The sequence below is a fragment of the Macaca mulatta genome, chromosome 1, assembly GCF_049350105.2.
Source record: "Macaca mulatta isolate MMU2019108-1 chromosome 1, T2T-MMU8v2.0, whole genome shotgun sequence".
Classification (NCBI taxonomy): domain Eukaryota; kingdom Metazoa; phylum Chordata; class Mammalia; order Primates; family Cercopithecidae; genus Macaca; species Macaca mulatta.
Window position 1 is genome coordinate 170,748,692 of NC_133406.1, and position 17,725 is coordinate 170,766,416.

Sequence of the window (17,725 nt, forward strand, 5' to 3'; positions counted from 1 at the left end):
GTTTTAAGTAATCTCTTTTTAAGTAATCTCTAAAATAAATTTCGGAAAGCTAAATAAATTGATGGCATCTGAAGGGCACTGAGAATTCATAAGAACACATTATAAAACTACACTAAGATAGTGCAACTTATTCTAAAGCAATGTCAGGAATTTACAATTTTGTTTTTAGAATAGTAATATACCTTTTACTTTTTCAGTGATATATTCAATATATGTGACAATGACAGAAGTCAATTAGCATATAGTATACACAGCTAAAAACAGATGGTACAAACACAGTAGACTTAAAATTTTTACATATAGATCTTCATAAGTACTCATGGAAAAATCAGCATTTACACAAGTTTAACAAAAAATCAACATCTACTTTCAGATATATGTTTTATACAAAGAGTTACGCATTCTAAGGCAATTTTATATTTATATATTTCACATAATTGAAATTCATAAAACAGAATAGAAATATTCAAGAAAGTACATTTCAGCTCCAATAGCATAGGTTTTGCAAAAAAATGTGTTTCTTTCCTAGGCAGTAAAATGAAATAGAAACTAAACAATAGGAAAAGCCTGTAAGCTCAGTGTGTCCTGCTCATACCTGTTTTATAAAAAGAACCTTTGAATTGTATTTAATCAAGCACTAGCTCCAACACAGTCATTGTAAATTATTTGTATTTTGCCTTGTTCCAAAAAGGAGTTAATATGGGATGACGAGTGAATTTGCTGTACTGCATTAGGTATCAGTAAGAAGATGGTGACCCTTGTATGTTGAATTTCAATCTTTTCAAAATTTCAATATGAAATATATCCTACTTCTAAACTATATGTATAAATTGTTAAAAGCAAATGAACCCATTATGTCGATTGTTATTTATTTAGCAAAAGTACCATTACAGAGACTCATTTTATATGCAAATTGAAATGCTATAAGTCATTGAACTGCACGAAAAGCCAATATGGTTAATTAACAAATGTATTTTAGAGCTAGAAAATAACTGTTTCACATTAAATTACTTAAGATGAAAGGATACATAAAATCAATCAATCACCAGCGTTTCATATTTTGACTTGTGCCATCTGGGAACTTTGCAAAATAAGTCCACAATGGAACATCATCAGGGAGTATGACAGAAAAACGAGGCAATTGTATTCAGTCTCTGAAGAATTTAACAAACTAGAGAAATTATCTTATTTACTGCATTAGGATGACTTTTAAAAGATGGCTTAGTTTGATCCATATAAAAAATATACAAATTATACACAACAGCACCTTAACATAACAAATAGTGAAATCAATCAGATAAAAATATGGTTACTGTTTTTTTGAGACTGATAAAATTTCATATTCATTGAAAGTTATGGCAACTGAACACACTTGGAAAAAAATCAGGTCTTTCTATGTTAGTCAGAAATGTCATTGTTAAACTTTAACAAAGACCAAACATTTTGTAGATACTGGGCAGTAAGAAGGCAGCCCCCATCAGCAGGTAGCGCACCAAAAATGTTTGGTTTCGTAATATAGTTTGGGAGAACTACCTCTACAAAGTCTATTCGTGCTGATGCTCCTGATGCTGCCATTTCTGGTGCCCGAAAAGCTGCTCCCTCCACATCCTCTGTTGTAGGTGTCACTGTATAGTCTCAGGCGATTGGGCAAAGGGGCACACTCTGGATCTTCCGATGCTAAGATGAAAAAAATCAATTTCAATGCCCAAAAGATGGAACTCCTAATGCAGAAGGTGACTAAAATAATTACCAATTGGTTTACAGTACAGGATGGTAGAAAGTTTACTTGTTTTAATGTAATTCCATAGAAATAGGTTTTAAGTAATATTTTTGTAAAGAGGCATAGTTCTAGGATTAGGAAAAATGTTAGATAAAATAAAAACAGAAAATTAAACTCAGCGTGGAATTGGACCAGATGATGAAAAACATGCATACCCCCGAAAGGAGCAAGCAAAACTTTCATATGATGATCATCAGGTGATAAGCCATTGTCATGAAAATAACTTGCTTACACTATCACTTCCAAGCTTCTACTCATTTCCAATAACCCTCTGCGACAATAAGCATGATTAATGCATACTGTTTAAGGCATAATAGAAATGGACACATTGATATTTTACTATGAATTTTAATGTCCCCTACACTCTCTGAAAATGACAAAATTTATGAATTTCCCTTCTATGAAATTTTCTTCTCCAGTATAGTGGTTCAAATCATATTAAGATAATTCAGTTTAATCTCCATAGTGTTTGAAAAAGATCTTATATGAGAAAACACTGAAAGACACCAATGAGAGAGGTATATGTAAATGAACATACTGTAGAAGAACACATTTTATTATATTAAAAGAATTTTGATTGAAATAATGTTTTGGGTTGTAAACAAATAATTATTCTTCCAATATATTTTTCTGTTAAATATTTAAATAGCAACTTTTGCCAGGCATCTCCATGTTTTGATAAAAATATGTGTAATTTGGACCTTGAGAGGAAATTTTAAAAACCATTGACTTGAATGCAGAATGATAAATGTATATATGAGAACAAAATCGTTTATAAAAATATTTAACATCTCTAGATACAGCAATAGCTCAAATTAATAAAGTATGGCTATTTGGAATTAAATCATTTAAGTAACCACCTTTTTAATTTAAGAAATTGGCATTTTTATAACAGTCGCTTTTACAGCTTGTGCACCTGACTCCATTATATTTGATATACTGTAGAGTAACAAATGATCAAAAGTCATGACAGATTCTTATTGAACATAATTTTTCAGTAGGAACCATCCTGAATCAATTAATCATGCTATTACTCTACTTTAATTTTCTCCCCATTTCTTCCAGAAAATCCACCAATCACATTTCAATTAATGACTCACACATATTTTGTTTACAATGTTTTGTGTACTACATTTTATTCAAACTAATTAAATGCTAGAATTTTACCAACTTGTACTAATTTAAACGTTGGATATGCTCAGACAAATGCAATTATGACTACACAGAATATTAAACGATGATTGAATACATTAGCTGCATTAGAAATTTCTTTTTGCTCCATCTAAAGAGACTTTTATATTTTACATTAAAAAATGAAAATATAATGTTTCATTACAGTATGTTTGCAAACAACTGAAATTAGTGCACATGAATCTTAAAATATTTTCACAATAGAATGTAAGAAGTATAGTTCTCAAATCCATATAATTTTTACTTACATTAGAAAACTTTGGTAAATACTCTAAAGGTTGAACAATTTCATGTATATAATAGGTACACTGGGAATATACATAGATTATTTGAACAAAAATTATGTATCTTCATGTTTAATTGACAGGCAATACATAAACAGATTCTTTGTGAGAATATTTTGTCTCATGGATTTTGCTATACGTTGGGTTTTATATTTATTTTTGGATGGAATATTAAATAGTCATTTAAAAGAGGTGTTTACAGATTGATATAGCCATTTCACATGATTATCTTAACTCTCTCAATGTATGTTTATAAAGTTCACATTCTTATTTTGCTGATATAAGGAAAATAACAGCATGTGTAAAATGTTACAAAGAATATTATATTTTTATATTTTAAATACTCGACTATATTTTATAAATTACACATGGATCATGCTACATAGCTCAAAGTCAAACTCAAATTGAATATAATTATGCATTCTGTGCATTTTTGAATGATTCTGAAATGTGAAACTTGATCCTGCTGAACTTAAAACAATTAAATATTAGTATTTTGTCTCAGATCTCTCTGCCGTATCATTTGATCTTCTCATAGGGCATACAGATTGTTCAAAAATAAAATTGTCTAACAGAACAGTAATATAGCAATCAATATTCTCAGCCCACTATTGAACCAGCCAAAATTTAACACCAGCTGAAAGCTTAAGGTATTACAGCGTGCAATTTGGTTTTGAAGATAGGGCATAAGTATACATCATTTTCTTTAAACATCAAGATGATCAATACATAAATCTTTATAATGGCAAGCAACATTTTATTCTTTAAATACATTGTATAAATTTTCCCAATTTATGCATCATTTGTGGTATAACATTATTAAAAGTCAATGAATTAAGAGTATATTTTTATTACAAAATGCAGTCATCTGCTAGAGTAGTGTTTAGCTAACCATTAAGAAAATTTACATCATATAATTTTTGGCATATAAAAGTTTGAGCTAAATACATGCAATTGTGTTCAAGTTAAGTCATGCTTGCTCTAAGATATGCCTTATAACATTTTCAAATATTTTGTTGATATGTTAAAGTGTTTCAAAAAACTTAACAAAAAATGAAAGCATAATTATCTATGGATTCCAAGACTCTACAGAGGAGGGAGTGAGTGCTGTAAGAGGTGGAAAACGGAGGGAGTGATAAAATCTGTTTGGAGAATTCAAGAAATAATTTTGAGAGCTAACTTATAATTTGGGTCTTTATTTCTCCATAAGCATTTACTATACAAAAAAAAAAAAAGAGAGAAGTAGTTCTAGGCATTGGGAATTGCATGTATACATTTATTAAAACTTTAAAGCAAATAACTTATTAGGGATGGTGAGATTTTTTTCATAAGGGAGTTTAATATGGAGGGGATTGTTGGGAGATGAAACAATTTGCCTTTTGTCCCTTTAAACCTATTTCTATACCTCACTCTTTTGTATTCAATCTCAAAGAAAGAGTTCATCTACTCAGGTAAAATTCTTACTTGTATACTTGATACCAGGCTCAATCAACCTCTTCTACAAAGGACCTGGCTTGCTAAATTTTCCCCTTTCTTCTTTGGCGTTATTCTCTTTACTGGCTCCCTAATCTTGGGCTGTGTGTACTCGATGCCTCTGCTACCTCCTGTTCCACACCTAACATGTAAACCTGATAACTAGCACAAGTTGACATTTATTTCTTCTTCACTGAACTAAAATTTATTGAGCATCTACTGTGTGAAGGCAATGTACTAAACCTTCTCCCAGGCTGAAAAGGGCAGTCTATCTTACTTCCTCGCCAACCATTCATTCATTGTCCCACTGCTCTCTGAATTTTGAGCCCCTCCACTTATCACATCTGCTTTGGTAATGTAAGATGGAAGCTAGAAATGACTCCCACATCTGCTGTTCTCAGACTGAACTTAGGTAAGGTATTTGACTGTCTTGAGCTATAATCTTTGCAATCTGTACAATGAACATAATGACACTTTCCTCAATCTATTATAATGAATCTGAAAATGAAATATCATACACATGCCATGCTTTATCTATTGTCTAGCACATGAAAGCCTAAGGAATTGTTATTAGGCATAAATGTCCAAAAGTCCTTCCGATTTCAAATCCAGATAACATTTATCAATTTTTACCTTTGGGATCTCTTTGCTGTCTTTCACTATTGATTATTCCCTATATCAAAGCTCTCTACTCTCTTGGAGTCTATGACAGGTGCCTTTCCTGCTTCACATCGCACTTTACTGTCTCTTTCAGGGCTTGTTCTTTGCCTGTCCCATAAATGTTGGTTTTCTTTTTTTTTTTAAGTGTATTGTTCTTATCATTCAGTATGTGAGGATGTGCTCCCATAGTTTCATATAACATATGAGAATAATAAAGACAAAATATAGACTTCCAGCCCAATTATCTGTCTTTGTGCTTCAGTCTTCTATCTAACTGTATTTCAGGTAACTCTAATTGGATTCCTCAAACTGAATTCATCATTTCCTCTCTGAACAAGCTTCTTTCTTTGGATTTTTTTAAACCTTCATTGATGATGTCACCATCTACTGGTTCATTCAAATCAGAAATCCAGAGACCTAGATTAGGCTTCTCCCTCTCATTTCTAACATCCAAGTAACCTTAATCCTGTGCCAATTTTGTTTCCTAAATATTTCAGTAATTTGTCCCTTTCTCTCCATCTCTGTTAACAAAGTTCTATAGAATAATCTGAGTTTTGCCTTGATTATTACAATAACCTGTTAATTTATCTCTTCTTCCTCAAAACTCCACATGATTACAAAATGAAATTTAACCACATCATTCCCTTTTATGGACTGAGTTGTGTTACCTCAAAATTGATATGTTTAAATTTCAATTCCCGGTCCCTCAGAATAAGACTATATTGAAGATAAGTATGTAAAGCAGTGTTTAAGTTAAAATGAGGTCACTAGGGTGGACCATAATCCAATGAGTGATATCTTTATAAAAACAGGAGATTAAGATATACAAACACACACCCACCCACACACACACACACACACACACACACAGAGAGAGAGAGAGAGAGAAAAAACCATGTAAAGACATAGGGAGAAGATGGCCATTCACAAGCCAAGGAGAGCACGTTCAGAAGAAACCAACCTTGCTGACACCTTGATATTGGACTTCTGGCCTCCAGAACTATAAAAAGATAAATTTCTATTGTTTAGGCCAACAAGTCTGTGGCACTTTGTTATGGCAGTCCTAGAAAATGAATACATGCCTCTATGTATATTTCTTCAAGAGTTTCCCAGAGCACATAGGATACAATTTTAATGTAGCAACCCCCCACAGTGTGACCGTATCTCCCTATTCAGCTTCCTCTTTGATGACTCTTTGCCATCATGCTATACTGCACCAACTCTTAACTGCTTACAGTTTCAAGTACACACTATGTTCCTCACCTTTGTACCTCTGCTAACACCACCCTCTTCATCTGGCTCAACTCTATCAGTTCTTTAGACTCAGTTTAATCAATATCTTTCCAGGAGCCTATCCTTACCCTCAAATGACTTTTAAGAAATGCACATAGAAAACTTGTAAAATATTGATACATAGAAAAAAAAAAGAAAAATTACCATAAACTCTTAGCCCTAATGTGAGCATTATAACTGTTTTAATGATTTTCGTTCCAGCTTTTTAAGGCCTATTTTATTTAAACAATAGAGATTTTATTGTACAAAATTTTGCATTCTGTTTTTTTATTTGATTTGACATTTTCTTTTGAGCATTGTCCCATCATTAAAAAACAATTTTAATGGCTTCATAATATATTCCACCATGTTGGCTGACTTCAATAAATGTAATTATTCTTCTATAACCAGAAATTCAGAAGATGTTTTTGATTGTTCTGGGGTAAAATGATAAATGGTATGGTATGTTTTTCATACCTCTAACTCTAGACCTCTCTCTGGTCTCTGGATCTGTGTATCTCTTGGACCTCTTCACCAGGGAATTTCACTAAAACTTCATATATTCAAAATGAAACTCATTATTTTAATCTAGTACCTGTCCCATCCTCCAACTTTCTTCAAACTTTTTGTATCTTATAGCATAATAAGATTTTGTATTTTATAGCATAATAATTCACCCAAGCACCAAGCACCAAGTCTTTCAAGTTAACAAGTAGTGAATTATCCTTGACTTTTCTTTTCCTGCCACCTTTCCCGATTCAAACTCAGTCATTTACTAAAGTGTTTCGGCTCTATCTCCTAAGCATACCTTGTATCTTTCCCTTCTATTCCACATTCCACTGCCATTGATTTAAATTGGTTCTCATAATTTCCAGGCTATTGAAATGGTCTCTAAACCCATCCTTTTGTCTTTAAACTCCTCAATTCCACCTTCCTCAGATTTGCTTCATAACTGTTCGTTACCCTTGAAAAATACAAACCTGATCACGTCACTCCTAGCTTAATGTTCTTCAGTGGATCATTGGATCCTTCAAAACCAAGTTCCAATCCTTTGGTGTGGTTCGGTACTAGGTACCTTATATATAATGTTATTCAGTCTTTCTCACAAACATCTGAGGGAATCAGCCCGAGTTTTCTATTTTACATCAGTGCTTCTCAGAAAATGATATTGTGATTATTACTTATGAGTCTGTGCACCTGATTCCATCCCAAGATAGAAAATTTGAAAGAAGAATCTATAAAAACTAAAAATATATAACATGTCTAAATATCTATGTTGGCAATATCTTCACTATAGGTTCAAGGTGGGAAGAATATTAAAAGAGAGAGGAAACTAAAGAATAAAGAACTTGTAATAAAATCATAATCAGAACGAAAATAAAAACTATTTTTTCACATTTCTAAATTCCTTTGACATTGAGGTGTATGATAATTTTATAAATTTCTCTATGTAATAGAGACTTTGCTAGTTTATTTATTCCAGTGTCTCAAAGAGTCTGAAAAGTAAATGACATTTTACTCCTACTGTGAGCTTAATATATATAAATTTTTCAAGGCTTAGTTGATTAAGAAATGTTGTAAAAACAATATATACCTTGCTAAAATATTATTATTCTAAAAATAACTCATAAAATCACAATCAGTGATAAATAGAGGTATGCATTCATCATTTCTAACTGGAAATTTAATGGAGACTTGGCAGTGAGTAATCACTACCAAAGGAGCACTAATGCATAATTGACGTTCAGTGCTAATGAATTAATTTTGAGTCTAATTGAGAAGAAACTTTGCTTTGAATGACATCACTACGAGGCATGCTTATTGCTATGATTTTTGCTATTATGATGCTTAAGAATGTTCTGATGCTTTCATTTTATAAGATGTAAAGATCCTTTTATTTAGGGCACAATTACAGAAAGAAGATTTAGGAATAGAAAATGATAAATAACCCCTTGGAATCAGGAGGTCCATGCTTGCAAACTCTGAATGCCATCAGAGTCTAACTTCCAAAAAGTAATTAAGGTCACTTTGGGAGGGTAAAAGTATATACCCTTTCATTACCAAGCCTGCTGCTTAGTTAACACGTTGCTGGTTCTCCACTTTCCCTCCAGTTTGATGCTGCATTTGCAGACCCTACGCCTCTTCCACCTCTGACACAACAACTCTGTCTCCTTTCAAAGCCCAAGCTCCCATAAAGAGCTCTTAGCCTTAGTGGAGATAAAGTAAGTAGAAGATTCCACTTTCTCTCACTTTCACCATCTATTATTGTTTTCTTTTCAGGTGTAGTGATTTTAAAATAGACAAACACAATGAACCTTTGTCATTAGAAGACTCATCCTCCCGGGCTCTTCCTTTCCAACATTTGAGTGTTAGAAATAATAATATACGAAAGCAAGAGCATTGTGTTGAATTTATCTTGGGCTTCATTCTTTTGCCATTTGAGAATGTGTCATCTTGCCAAATGGTAACTGATCCACTACTGAAAGTTACGGGTACCTTCAGACATAGTTAACTATTTCTTTCCAAACTTTCTATCTGCCACAAAATGTTATTTTCCATTTGGCAGAGGCACCTAGGGAGCTTTGCTTTCACACATTACTGCTGGTGAATCAGGTAATCCTGGCCACAGGCTGGTTGCCAGGTCACTCCTGAGGTGACTGGTATTTGTTCGATAGTGCTATTTCTCTTTATCACTTATGTAAAAGGAACTGTCTTCAGTGGCTTGCTTACTCTGATGCTCTCAAGGTGCTTAATTCCTTGGCTGTAGCAATCTGGTGCCTATTAGTGCTGGCACTTCAAATGTTCACCATAGTTGTATTCTTATTGGTTACCCTTAGCTCTTTTTTTCTGATAGTTAGGCATCATGCAACCAAGTGCTCGAAACAAAGTACATTTTAAACAAATACTGACTGCATGTTGTGCAGATGTTGTATTGACCATCTGGTCAACTGAAGCCTCTATTGGAACCATCGCTGATATAAAAGCACCTTCCCTGGTGCTTAAGTTACCCTTTTAAAACAAGGAAAGTTGTTTTCTCTAGGTTCATTGGGGGTAGGGTGGAAGTAGTTCCCCTCTACTGGGATGTTCTCAGGTGAAATAACCAGAGTCACCTTGTTTTATGCTTTTGTTATATACTCATTCTGTCCCTAATGACTAATGGCAACAAACAACTTTCTGATGGCAAACAGATGCTGAGACTTTTTCAAGGACCAGCAATCTTTGTGCCCTCATGCTCCTCTTCCCTAGAAACAATTGTCATTGTTTCCCTAGGACAGCAATGGTTGTCATATATTCCCAGTTGCCATAGTAAGTCCCACCCAGCATTATATTTATTGGCCTAAATATTCAGCGTTCCTTAACACATGACAGGGTATTGCCTCTATTTGTTAGAAATTCCTTATAACCAGTGACAAATAAATTGTAGCTATGTATTTTCTTCTTCAGTTACAAAGTTCCTCATGGAAGACTAGAGAATGTGGATACTCTGTTTTAATCAGTGTGCCATCACTAGCAGAAATATGGCAAATTGTCTTTTAGTCTGCTAATGTAATTGCCATGTTGCCCTATCTTCTGACACTTCAAACACAGGGCTATGGATAGTTGATGTTCTCTTCTTAACATTAAAAAACATGAAATAAATTTAGTGACCAAATTACTGAGTGCTGACTGTCACAGTATTTTAAACACCCAAATGGGCTTCACTAGCCTTCTGTTCTGGCCAATATGCTTTTTCACACACATTTTAATAGTACATGTTTGAAGCTGTGTTGTTGAATATCATTATAGACTTTTGTTTTTAGTTTTATGAAGCAAATTCCTCCATCCATCTATTCATCCAACTATTCTTCCAACTATTTTATTCTACATACTTGCTACTGCTCTAGGCAATGGAGATAGAAATATAAAAGACATTCATATTTCTATCTATGAGTCCCCATAAGGGAACTCATAGACCTGCAAGGGAAACAAGCAAATAAATAAATAATTCTAGCACAATGAAATTATTATTTTTTTATTTTTTTGCTAAGAGAGCACATAGAAGGGATGGCAGAACCAGTTTGAGTGGGTCCGGAAAAGGCTTTCTGAAGGAGCTTTTCTTCATTGAGCCATAAAGGATAAGTAAGTTAATCAAAGAGTAGAAAAAAAATGTATCAGGCAGAGGGAACGATATCTACAAAGGCCCCAAGATAAGAGTGTAATTTAGGGTGACTGAAGCATGCAGCATGAGGAGAGAAAGGAGAGACAGATGATAGGCAGGTCATGAAGGGCCATTATCTTAAGGAGTGTAGAAACATTTTCTTGACTGTCATTGAAGTTATTATGGTTTTTAAGGTGGAAAGTGACATTGAATTTGCATTTTAGCTTTGGAAAAACAGAGAGGAGTATGGCACAGTGGAGGCAGAGGAATAGTTGATTTTAATAGTTGAGGCAGGAGATAATGATAACCTGAACTAATGCAATGGTAATAGAGATTAAGAGAAAAGAGTAATTACTCATAGTTGTAACTTTACACTTATTTATGTAGTTATTCTGTTAATATCTGTTTCTCTGATTAAATGTAAGCTACATGAGGACAAGATAGTGTTTACTTTTGTCCATTACCATATTTCCTATGCCTAACACAATGCGGGACATAGAAGTGCCTAATAAGTATATTTGTTGAATAAATGCTCTAATGAATGAATTTAAAAAGTGCAACCTATTAATGCATATCATGCACTGGGCAGAATACTAGGCAATGAGGATACAGAGATAAACAAGCTAGGCAAGATTCCTGTTCTCAAGGACAAGTTTTTAAAAGGGGAGAGACAAGTAAAAAAATAAGAGAACTTGTAATATTAACCAGTGTTATGCAGAAATTAAAATAGTTTTTGGAAGGTGTCTGGGGTCGGAATGGCTGCTTTAGATTGGAGGGTCATCAAGGACCTTTTGTAGCAAGTGACATTTGATTTGAGATTTAAATGATAAAAAAGGAGTCAGCCTCTGGGGGCACAGAGTTCCAGACAGAAGGAAATGAATAAGCGAAATAGATTTGACAGAACTTGTTGACTGATCAGATGTGGGAGTAAGAAATAGACCTAAGATGATTCATAGGATCTAAAAAATGTTATTTCTATTAACTGAGCTTGGAGATACTGGAAAAAAGTACAGATAGCGATGTAAATGATGAATTCAATACTGAAACTTTTGACTTTAAGGTACCTGTGATGCATTGAAATACATGGATGATAATTCACCTCTAAAATATACCTTCTTTCATTCTCACGCGTAAGTGGGAGTTGAACAATGAGAACACATGGACACAGGGAGGGGAACATGATACACAGGGGCCTGTTTGGGGGTGGGGGGCTAAGGGAGGCATAGTAGGTGACGGGTTGATGGGTGCAACAAACCACTATGGCATGCGTATAACTATGTAACAAAACTGCACATTCTGCAAATGTACCCCAGAACTTAAAATACAATAAAAAAGATATGAACCATGACTCTAAAAAATTATTACAATTATGTTCTCTAGGTGAAACTCCTTAACTGGCAATATCTTTAGTTAACTGCATTTGCTGAAAATGTTCCAAATACTTGCAGCTATTCAGGGCAAATAGACTCTGTTCTGATGATTCAGAATTTTCTGTTAAAGTGGACATTCAAAGGTAACATGACTATTAGTTCTTGGTAGGCTTTGTCCAGGACTAATTATTTCCAGGCAGAAATCTGAATATCTGGGGTCTTTTACTGTACTCCTCCCTATAATGATCAGTGAAAATGCTCAGTTTTAATTTTTGATTTTATTATAAAAAGTTTCATTTCCGTTGAAAGGAGCCTGATTTTTTAAGATCCCACTTGCTATTTTTGCCCATCATAATAATCTATATGCCATCTATAAGAACACACTACCAGTTTTCCATGTTCAACCGACTCGAGGGTCTGGTTGAGAGTTGTGTAGTTTACTGCAAATATTTTTCAATATTATCTTGGGCCATAGATGGGTTTCCTTTATGTTGTAAATGAGAAGGGTGATGATTAGACTTCTTCACCAAGGATACTTTTGTGGTTAATTTTGAAAGGTGGTATGCTAATGACCATCCAAGCTAGACAGTGCTCTTTGTGTACAGACATGCCAGAGACTGCCCTGCTACCCTGACACACAGCTACCGTGGATCTGAAGAATTATCGCAACAGAGAAGGCACAGCTGTAAGTAATTTGACCTCATAAACTTACCCTGTTTTTCAGATAACTTTTAAAAAGTACCAGAAAGCTACACTGTAGCAACTGATTTTATGAAGTGTGGGTAGGGACTGACAGGCACTTGTCTCTCAACTGTAAGAACACCTATGGTTTCCAGCTCCACCACACACAGACACTGCGGGGTATAAGGCATAAAGCAAAGAGCCTCTGGTTTAGAATTAAGATTCTCCATTAGCCTTTTCTGTTATGGCTATTCTAGTTGGATACCTCTAGGGACAGCGGGATCCTGCCTTCTGTTTCACTTCTATGGCCCAGCTTAACACTTTATTCCCTAGCAGATATCCTTGAACTTGATTTTCTATCTCCTTGGATGAACTCAACTTTTATCAGATCCGTTTGTGAGGTTACTCCTTTTTGGTCTGATTTCTGCTCTCATGTCTCTGTAGGCTGGACTTGTTAAATTGCTTGTCATGTTCAGCAGGACTCAAAATGTAGATTGAATCTGTTACTCTTTAGGAGTCAAAATCCATTAAAAAGTATTTGAGATTCTTTAGTCACCACTGCAAGATTTTTCACTAACATTTTCATTTTTCTAAATCAATATGTTGATACAAGGTCATATTAAGTTGTGTCTGCTGAATTGTTTAAGAATGCCATTTGCTGAATTTATCTAAAGAACATTGTTTGTGAACATTTTCTAGAAAAATATGAACTTTATTAAAGATGTGGCAGATAAGAATGCAAAAATTTGTAAGTTGCCAATCGCAATTGAAGTAATTAAATGGCAGTCCTTTTCAACTTTTCTATTTAAAAATGCTTTGTATATAAATAAAATTAAAATATAACTTTCATAAATTTATAACTAATTATTTCATATATGCTTTTTCATTGTAGTTTTAATTTTTACAATTGTACTTATGAGAGTGTTTTCCTCCTCTTTCTCACACTCTTACTTACTTCTCTCCTTGACTGCAGCCTCAAGTACCCAAATATATAACCTATAATTTATTTTTTCTCATATAAATTCTAAGATTACTTCTTTTAATTAAAAGTCTCTGGAATTCTAAGGAAAGTTGGTTAGACAAATATTTAACTTCATTAATGAATAATTTGGGAAGAGATAACACTTTTGTGATATTAAATCTTTCCATATAAGAAGTGATATATGCCTTTTCATTTATTCAAATCTTCTTTTATGCCCTTCAGTAAGAATTTATGGTTTCATTTCCTAAGCATATGCCTTTGTTGTAAAACTTATTCCTAAATACTACATAGGTTTTGTTGCTCTACAGGGTTGTGCAATATTGGTCACATTGCTCAGTCTCCTTAAGTCTTTTCTTCCTCATCTATAAAATGGGAACTGATAATGGTACCTATATTATAATGATACTACGTGAACTTGAAGTATTAATACATATAAAGTACTTTAGTCTAGTATCTGGCAGGTATAAAGCACTGAGAAATGATGAGGTGAAGAGATTCTCCAAGCAACATGGAAAAAAATGGTCAAGATAAAAAATACAATGCCAGCTGACTCTTTAGGAAAATAGAATTCAACAAAGAATGTATTTCAGGTAGTAGTAAACTTTTTAAAGTTTAAAAAACAACAAATAAAAACAAAAACCCTGATGAGAGTATTGATGTGTGCATAAACAAGGAAATATACAATAGGAATAGAAGGTGAATCAAATTTTGTGAGTTTTGGAAACCACTGGAAAAAAAAGAGAATTGAGCTCATAAGTTGGCTGTAGTAGAAATAGAGATATTCAGTGTAAATCACATCACTTAGTTCAATTTAACTTACTGATACTAAAAGATTAATATAATTTCTCCAAATATTAATACATATTATTAAAACCTAAATTAATTAATTTGAGTAGGTTCTCTAGGAAAATTTTCTTGTTGGTTTTAAAATGGATTAAAATTAACATATCATACTGTCATTTAAAGAAACATTTTCCCCTTTTTGAATTCCTTATTTCTTTCTCAACTTTGTTAGCTCTTGACAAAAGCATTACTTTTACAGAAAAGTTAACGTTTAAATTTATACAATTTAGCTAACAAAACCTTCCCCAAAAGTGATTGATTTACACTTGTCAAAAGAAATGGACTTAAATATATATCAGAATCCATTAACGCTAATTGCCATCAGAGCAAAATAAAAGGGAATAAAATCTCTTGGATCAACTAATAATAAAAACCTTCACTACCTGACAAAGGAAGGCAGAATATTCAAATTAGCTATCTGTCAATGGCATATTGGATTTTGGGATCATAAATGAATGTGGTAAAGTTTCGATACCACCTATATATTAAGCCTACTACTATATAGGTGTATGATGCCAAAATAATGGGTTAGAAAAGTTGTTGAATAAACTTCAGGAATCATGATGCATGTACTTACTGTCTGCAAACTGAGGTGTATTAAAATTAGTCTTCATTCTACTTGCTGAAAAATATCAAGACTCAATTCTAATGCATTTCTTCATATAATTCTCATATACACAGATGATACACAGATGATACACAGCTTGTCACACTCAGCGAAAACATGCAACACTATAAGTTGTATATGAAGCAGTAGATTTGGGTTCAGGATCCATCCAAAATTTTTTAGGCAGAGGAGCAGGTGAATTTATTTCTGTTTTTGAATAGCGACATTCATTTCCAGATCAGTTGCCTGGGGTTAAGAGTGAAATTTATTGTATTGTTGTCAGTTGCTCCTTTCAGATCTGTCAATATTTGCTTTATGCACTTAGATGCTCTGCTGTTGAGCTCATATATATTTGCAATTGTTACATCTTCCTGTTGAATTGACCCTTTTATATTATGTAATAATCTTCTTTGTCTCTACAGACAAGATTCTAGGCATTGAGGAGGTTACCAAGATAAATAAAAGGACTCAAAAGACCATTCCTTGAGAACTAGAGGTCAGGTAACTCAGGAAATGCAAAATGAGCACTAGCACCATGGGCATTTTAGAGCAATTATCTTATGACTCATAATTTAGTGGATAGGAAGAGTTGATTCTGATATAAATATTTTGACTTCCTGAGCAGTTGTCATCTGGATCCTGCTTTGTAACTGCCACTGTGAAGTAAATCAGGCAAAGCAAGTTCAGAAATAGTAAACCTTGAATCCAGAGGTCCTGCCACAACTCCCAACTCAAAGGATGAAAGGAAAAAGAGAAAGAGACCTTCTAGTGTGCTAATATCGGTGTAGCCTGGATGGCCCTCTTCTCTCTGGATTTATTTGTATTTTAAGCAAGGGCTACTACACTACTGAGAACCTCCAGGAAGCTTCTCTTGGCTTCATTTATGCTCCTTCCCTCTGCAAACTTAACAACCACTTTCACTTATCATGCATCAACCATGTAAAGACACTATTGGGTATAATACATATATCGTATTACATATAATGCCTAAATAGAAAGGCATATCAGAAAGGCTAAATGCCCTGCTATAAGCTATGAAGGTACTAAGAGTCGAAAAAGATTTGCCACACTCTAAAGCCCAGGTCCCCTCCACTTGGCCATGATGTTTCTGCCAAAGGCAGGGAACCAAAGACTAAGTTGAGGAAAATGAATCCAGATTTTATTTTGTAAACTTACAAGAATCACCAATAGAACTGTTGATTTTTTAAAAATGCAGGCATATTTTTAAAATTTGTAATTGATTTTAATATTTTTAATTTTGCTATTAAACTGTTGGAACAGCTCTTTTAACAGCTGTTTTTCCTCCAAAGGAATACTCATTTTTACTATATAATTTTCAAGTAATAACTTCATTCTATATGAGATTGTAAAGATATCTGGATTCCCATTGGATCAAGTTACCCTAAGTAAGTTGGTTTAAAAATAGATAGTTTATGATTACCAAAAAATTCATATTCCTGCTTCTCTCTCTCTCTCTCTCTTTAAATTTAGAGACAGGGTCTTGCTCTGTTGCCCAGGCTGGAGTGCAATGGTACCATCTTGGCTTATTGCAGCCTTGATCTCTTGAGCTGAAGAAATCCTCCTGCTTCCGCCTCCCAAGTAGTTAGGACCATAGGCACACATCACAAGGCTTGGCTAATTTTTAAATTTATTTTTTTTGTATAGATGGGATCTTACTATGTTGTCCAGGCTAGTCTCAAACTCCTGACCTCAAGTGATCTTCCCACTTCAGTCTCCCAAAGTGCTGGGATTACAGACCAGCCACTGTGCCTGGTTCCATGTTCCTGTTTTATCTTATTTGTTCAGTAATACAAGGGTGAAGAATCAGTGTGCATTTCTGTTTAAAACTACAGATGGAAAATATGATGGAAAACAATACAAGAAATTTTAGAGAAGTTAATTATCCTTGTTTCAAATATATCCAAGGATCTCAACTAAAAAACAGGCCATAGTTAGAACTATGCTGATTTACTTATTTAATGCTTATTCTGTGGATAAACTGGGACTAACAAACACAATCATAATTTAATGAGACTCTGTATCAACTATTCAAAACTTTATCAGTGAAATATCTGCCAGGCTTTACAAGGTAGTACAGTTTACTTATGAACCAATATTGAATGCTAATCATCATACTTAATATAAACACTACAAAATATTTATATAAGTGACTGAATTACAACGGAAGCAAGGATTTCAGATTTCTCATTGTTATTATAAAAGGAAAAAGCTATCTGATTCCCTAAATCAGCTGGGTTCATATTTCTCATCCATTTTCTCCTACAATTTGCTGAGTTTAGCTCTGCCTTCATCTTGGATTAGACTCCTTCACATGTTTCTTTCTGCAACCATTTGAAACATTTCAAATGCAAAATTTTCTATCAGAAATTATTTAAAATTATTTAAGAGGAACAAATGGGCGGGGCACGGTGGCTCACACCCTA

The 17,725-nt window shown here is 33.8% G+C and overlaps 1 protein-coding gene across 6 annotated transcripts in view; it reads right to left on the bottom strand.

Annotated features, from left to right (window-relative positions):
* The window catches only part of LRRC7 (leucine rich repeat containing 7), a 552,677-nt gene that overhangs the window by 239,622 nt on the left and 295,330 nt on the right, over positions 1-17,725 (bottom strand). For 3 of the 6 annotated variants that reach the window (XM_015142159.3, XM_028832560.2, XM_028832554.2), the window contains one exon: positions 158-1,677. The exons of the other annotated variants lie outside the window; for them this stretch is intronic. In XM_015142159.3, the coding sequence (XP_014997645.2) occupies positions 1,623-1,677 (55 nt within the window). In that variant the 3' untranslated portion in view covers positions 158-1,622. Of the gene's footprint in view, positions 1-157; positions 1,678-17,725 lie in introns of those variants that run through there. 6 annotated transcript variants of the gene reach the window in all.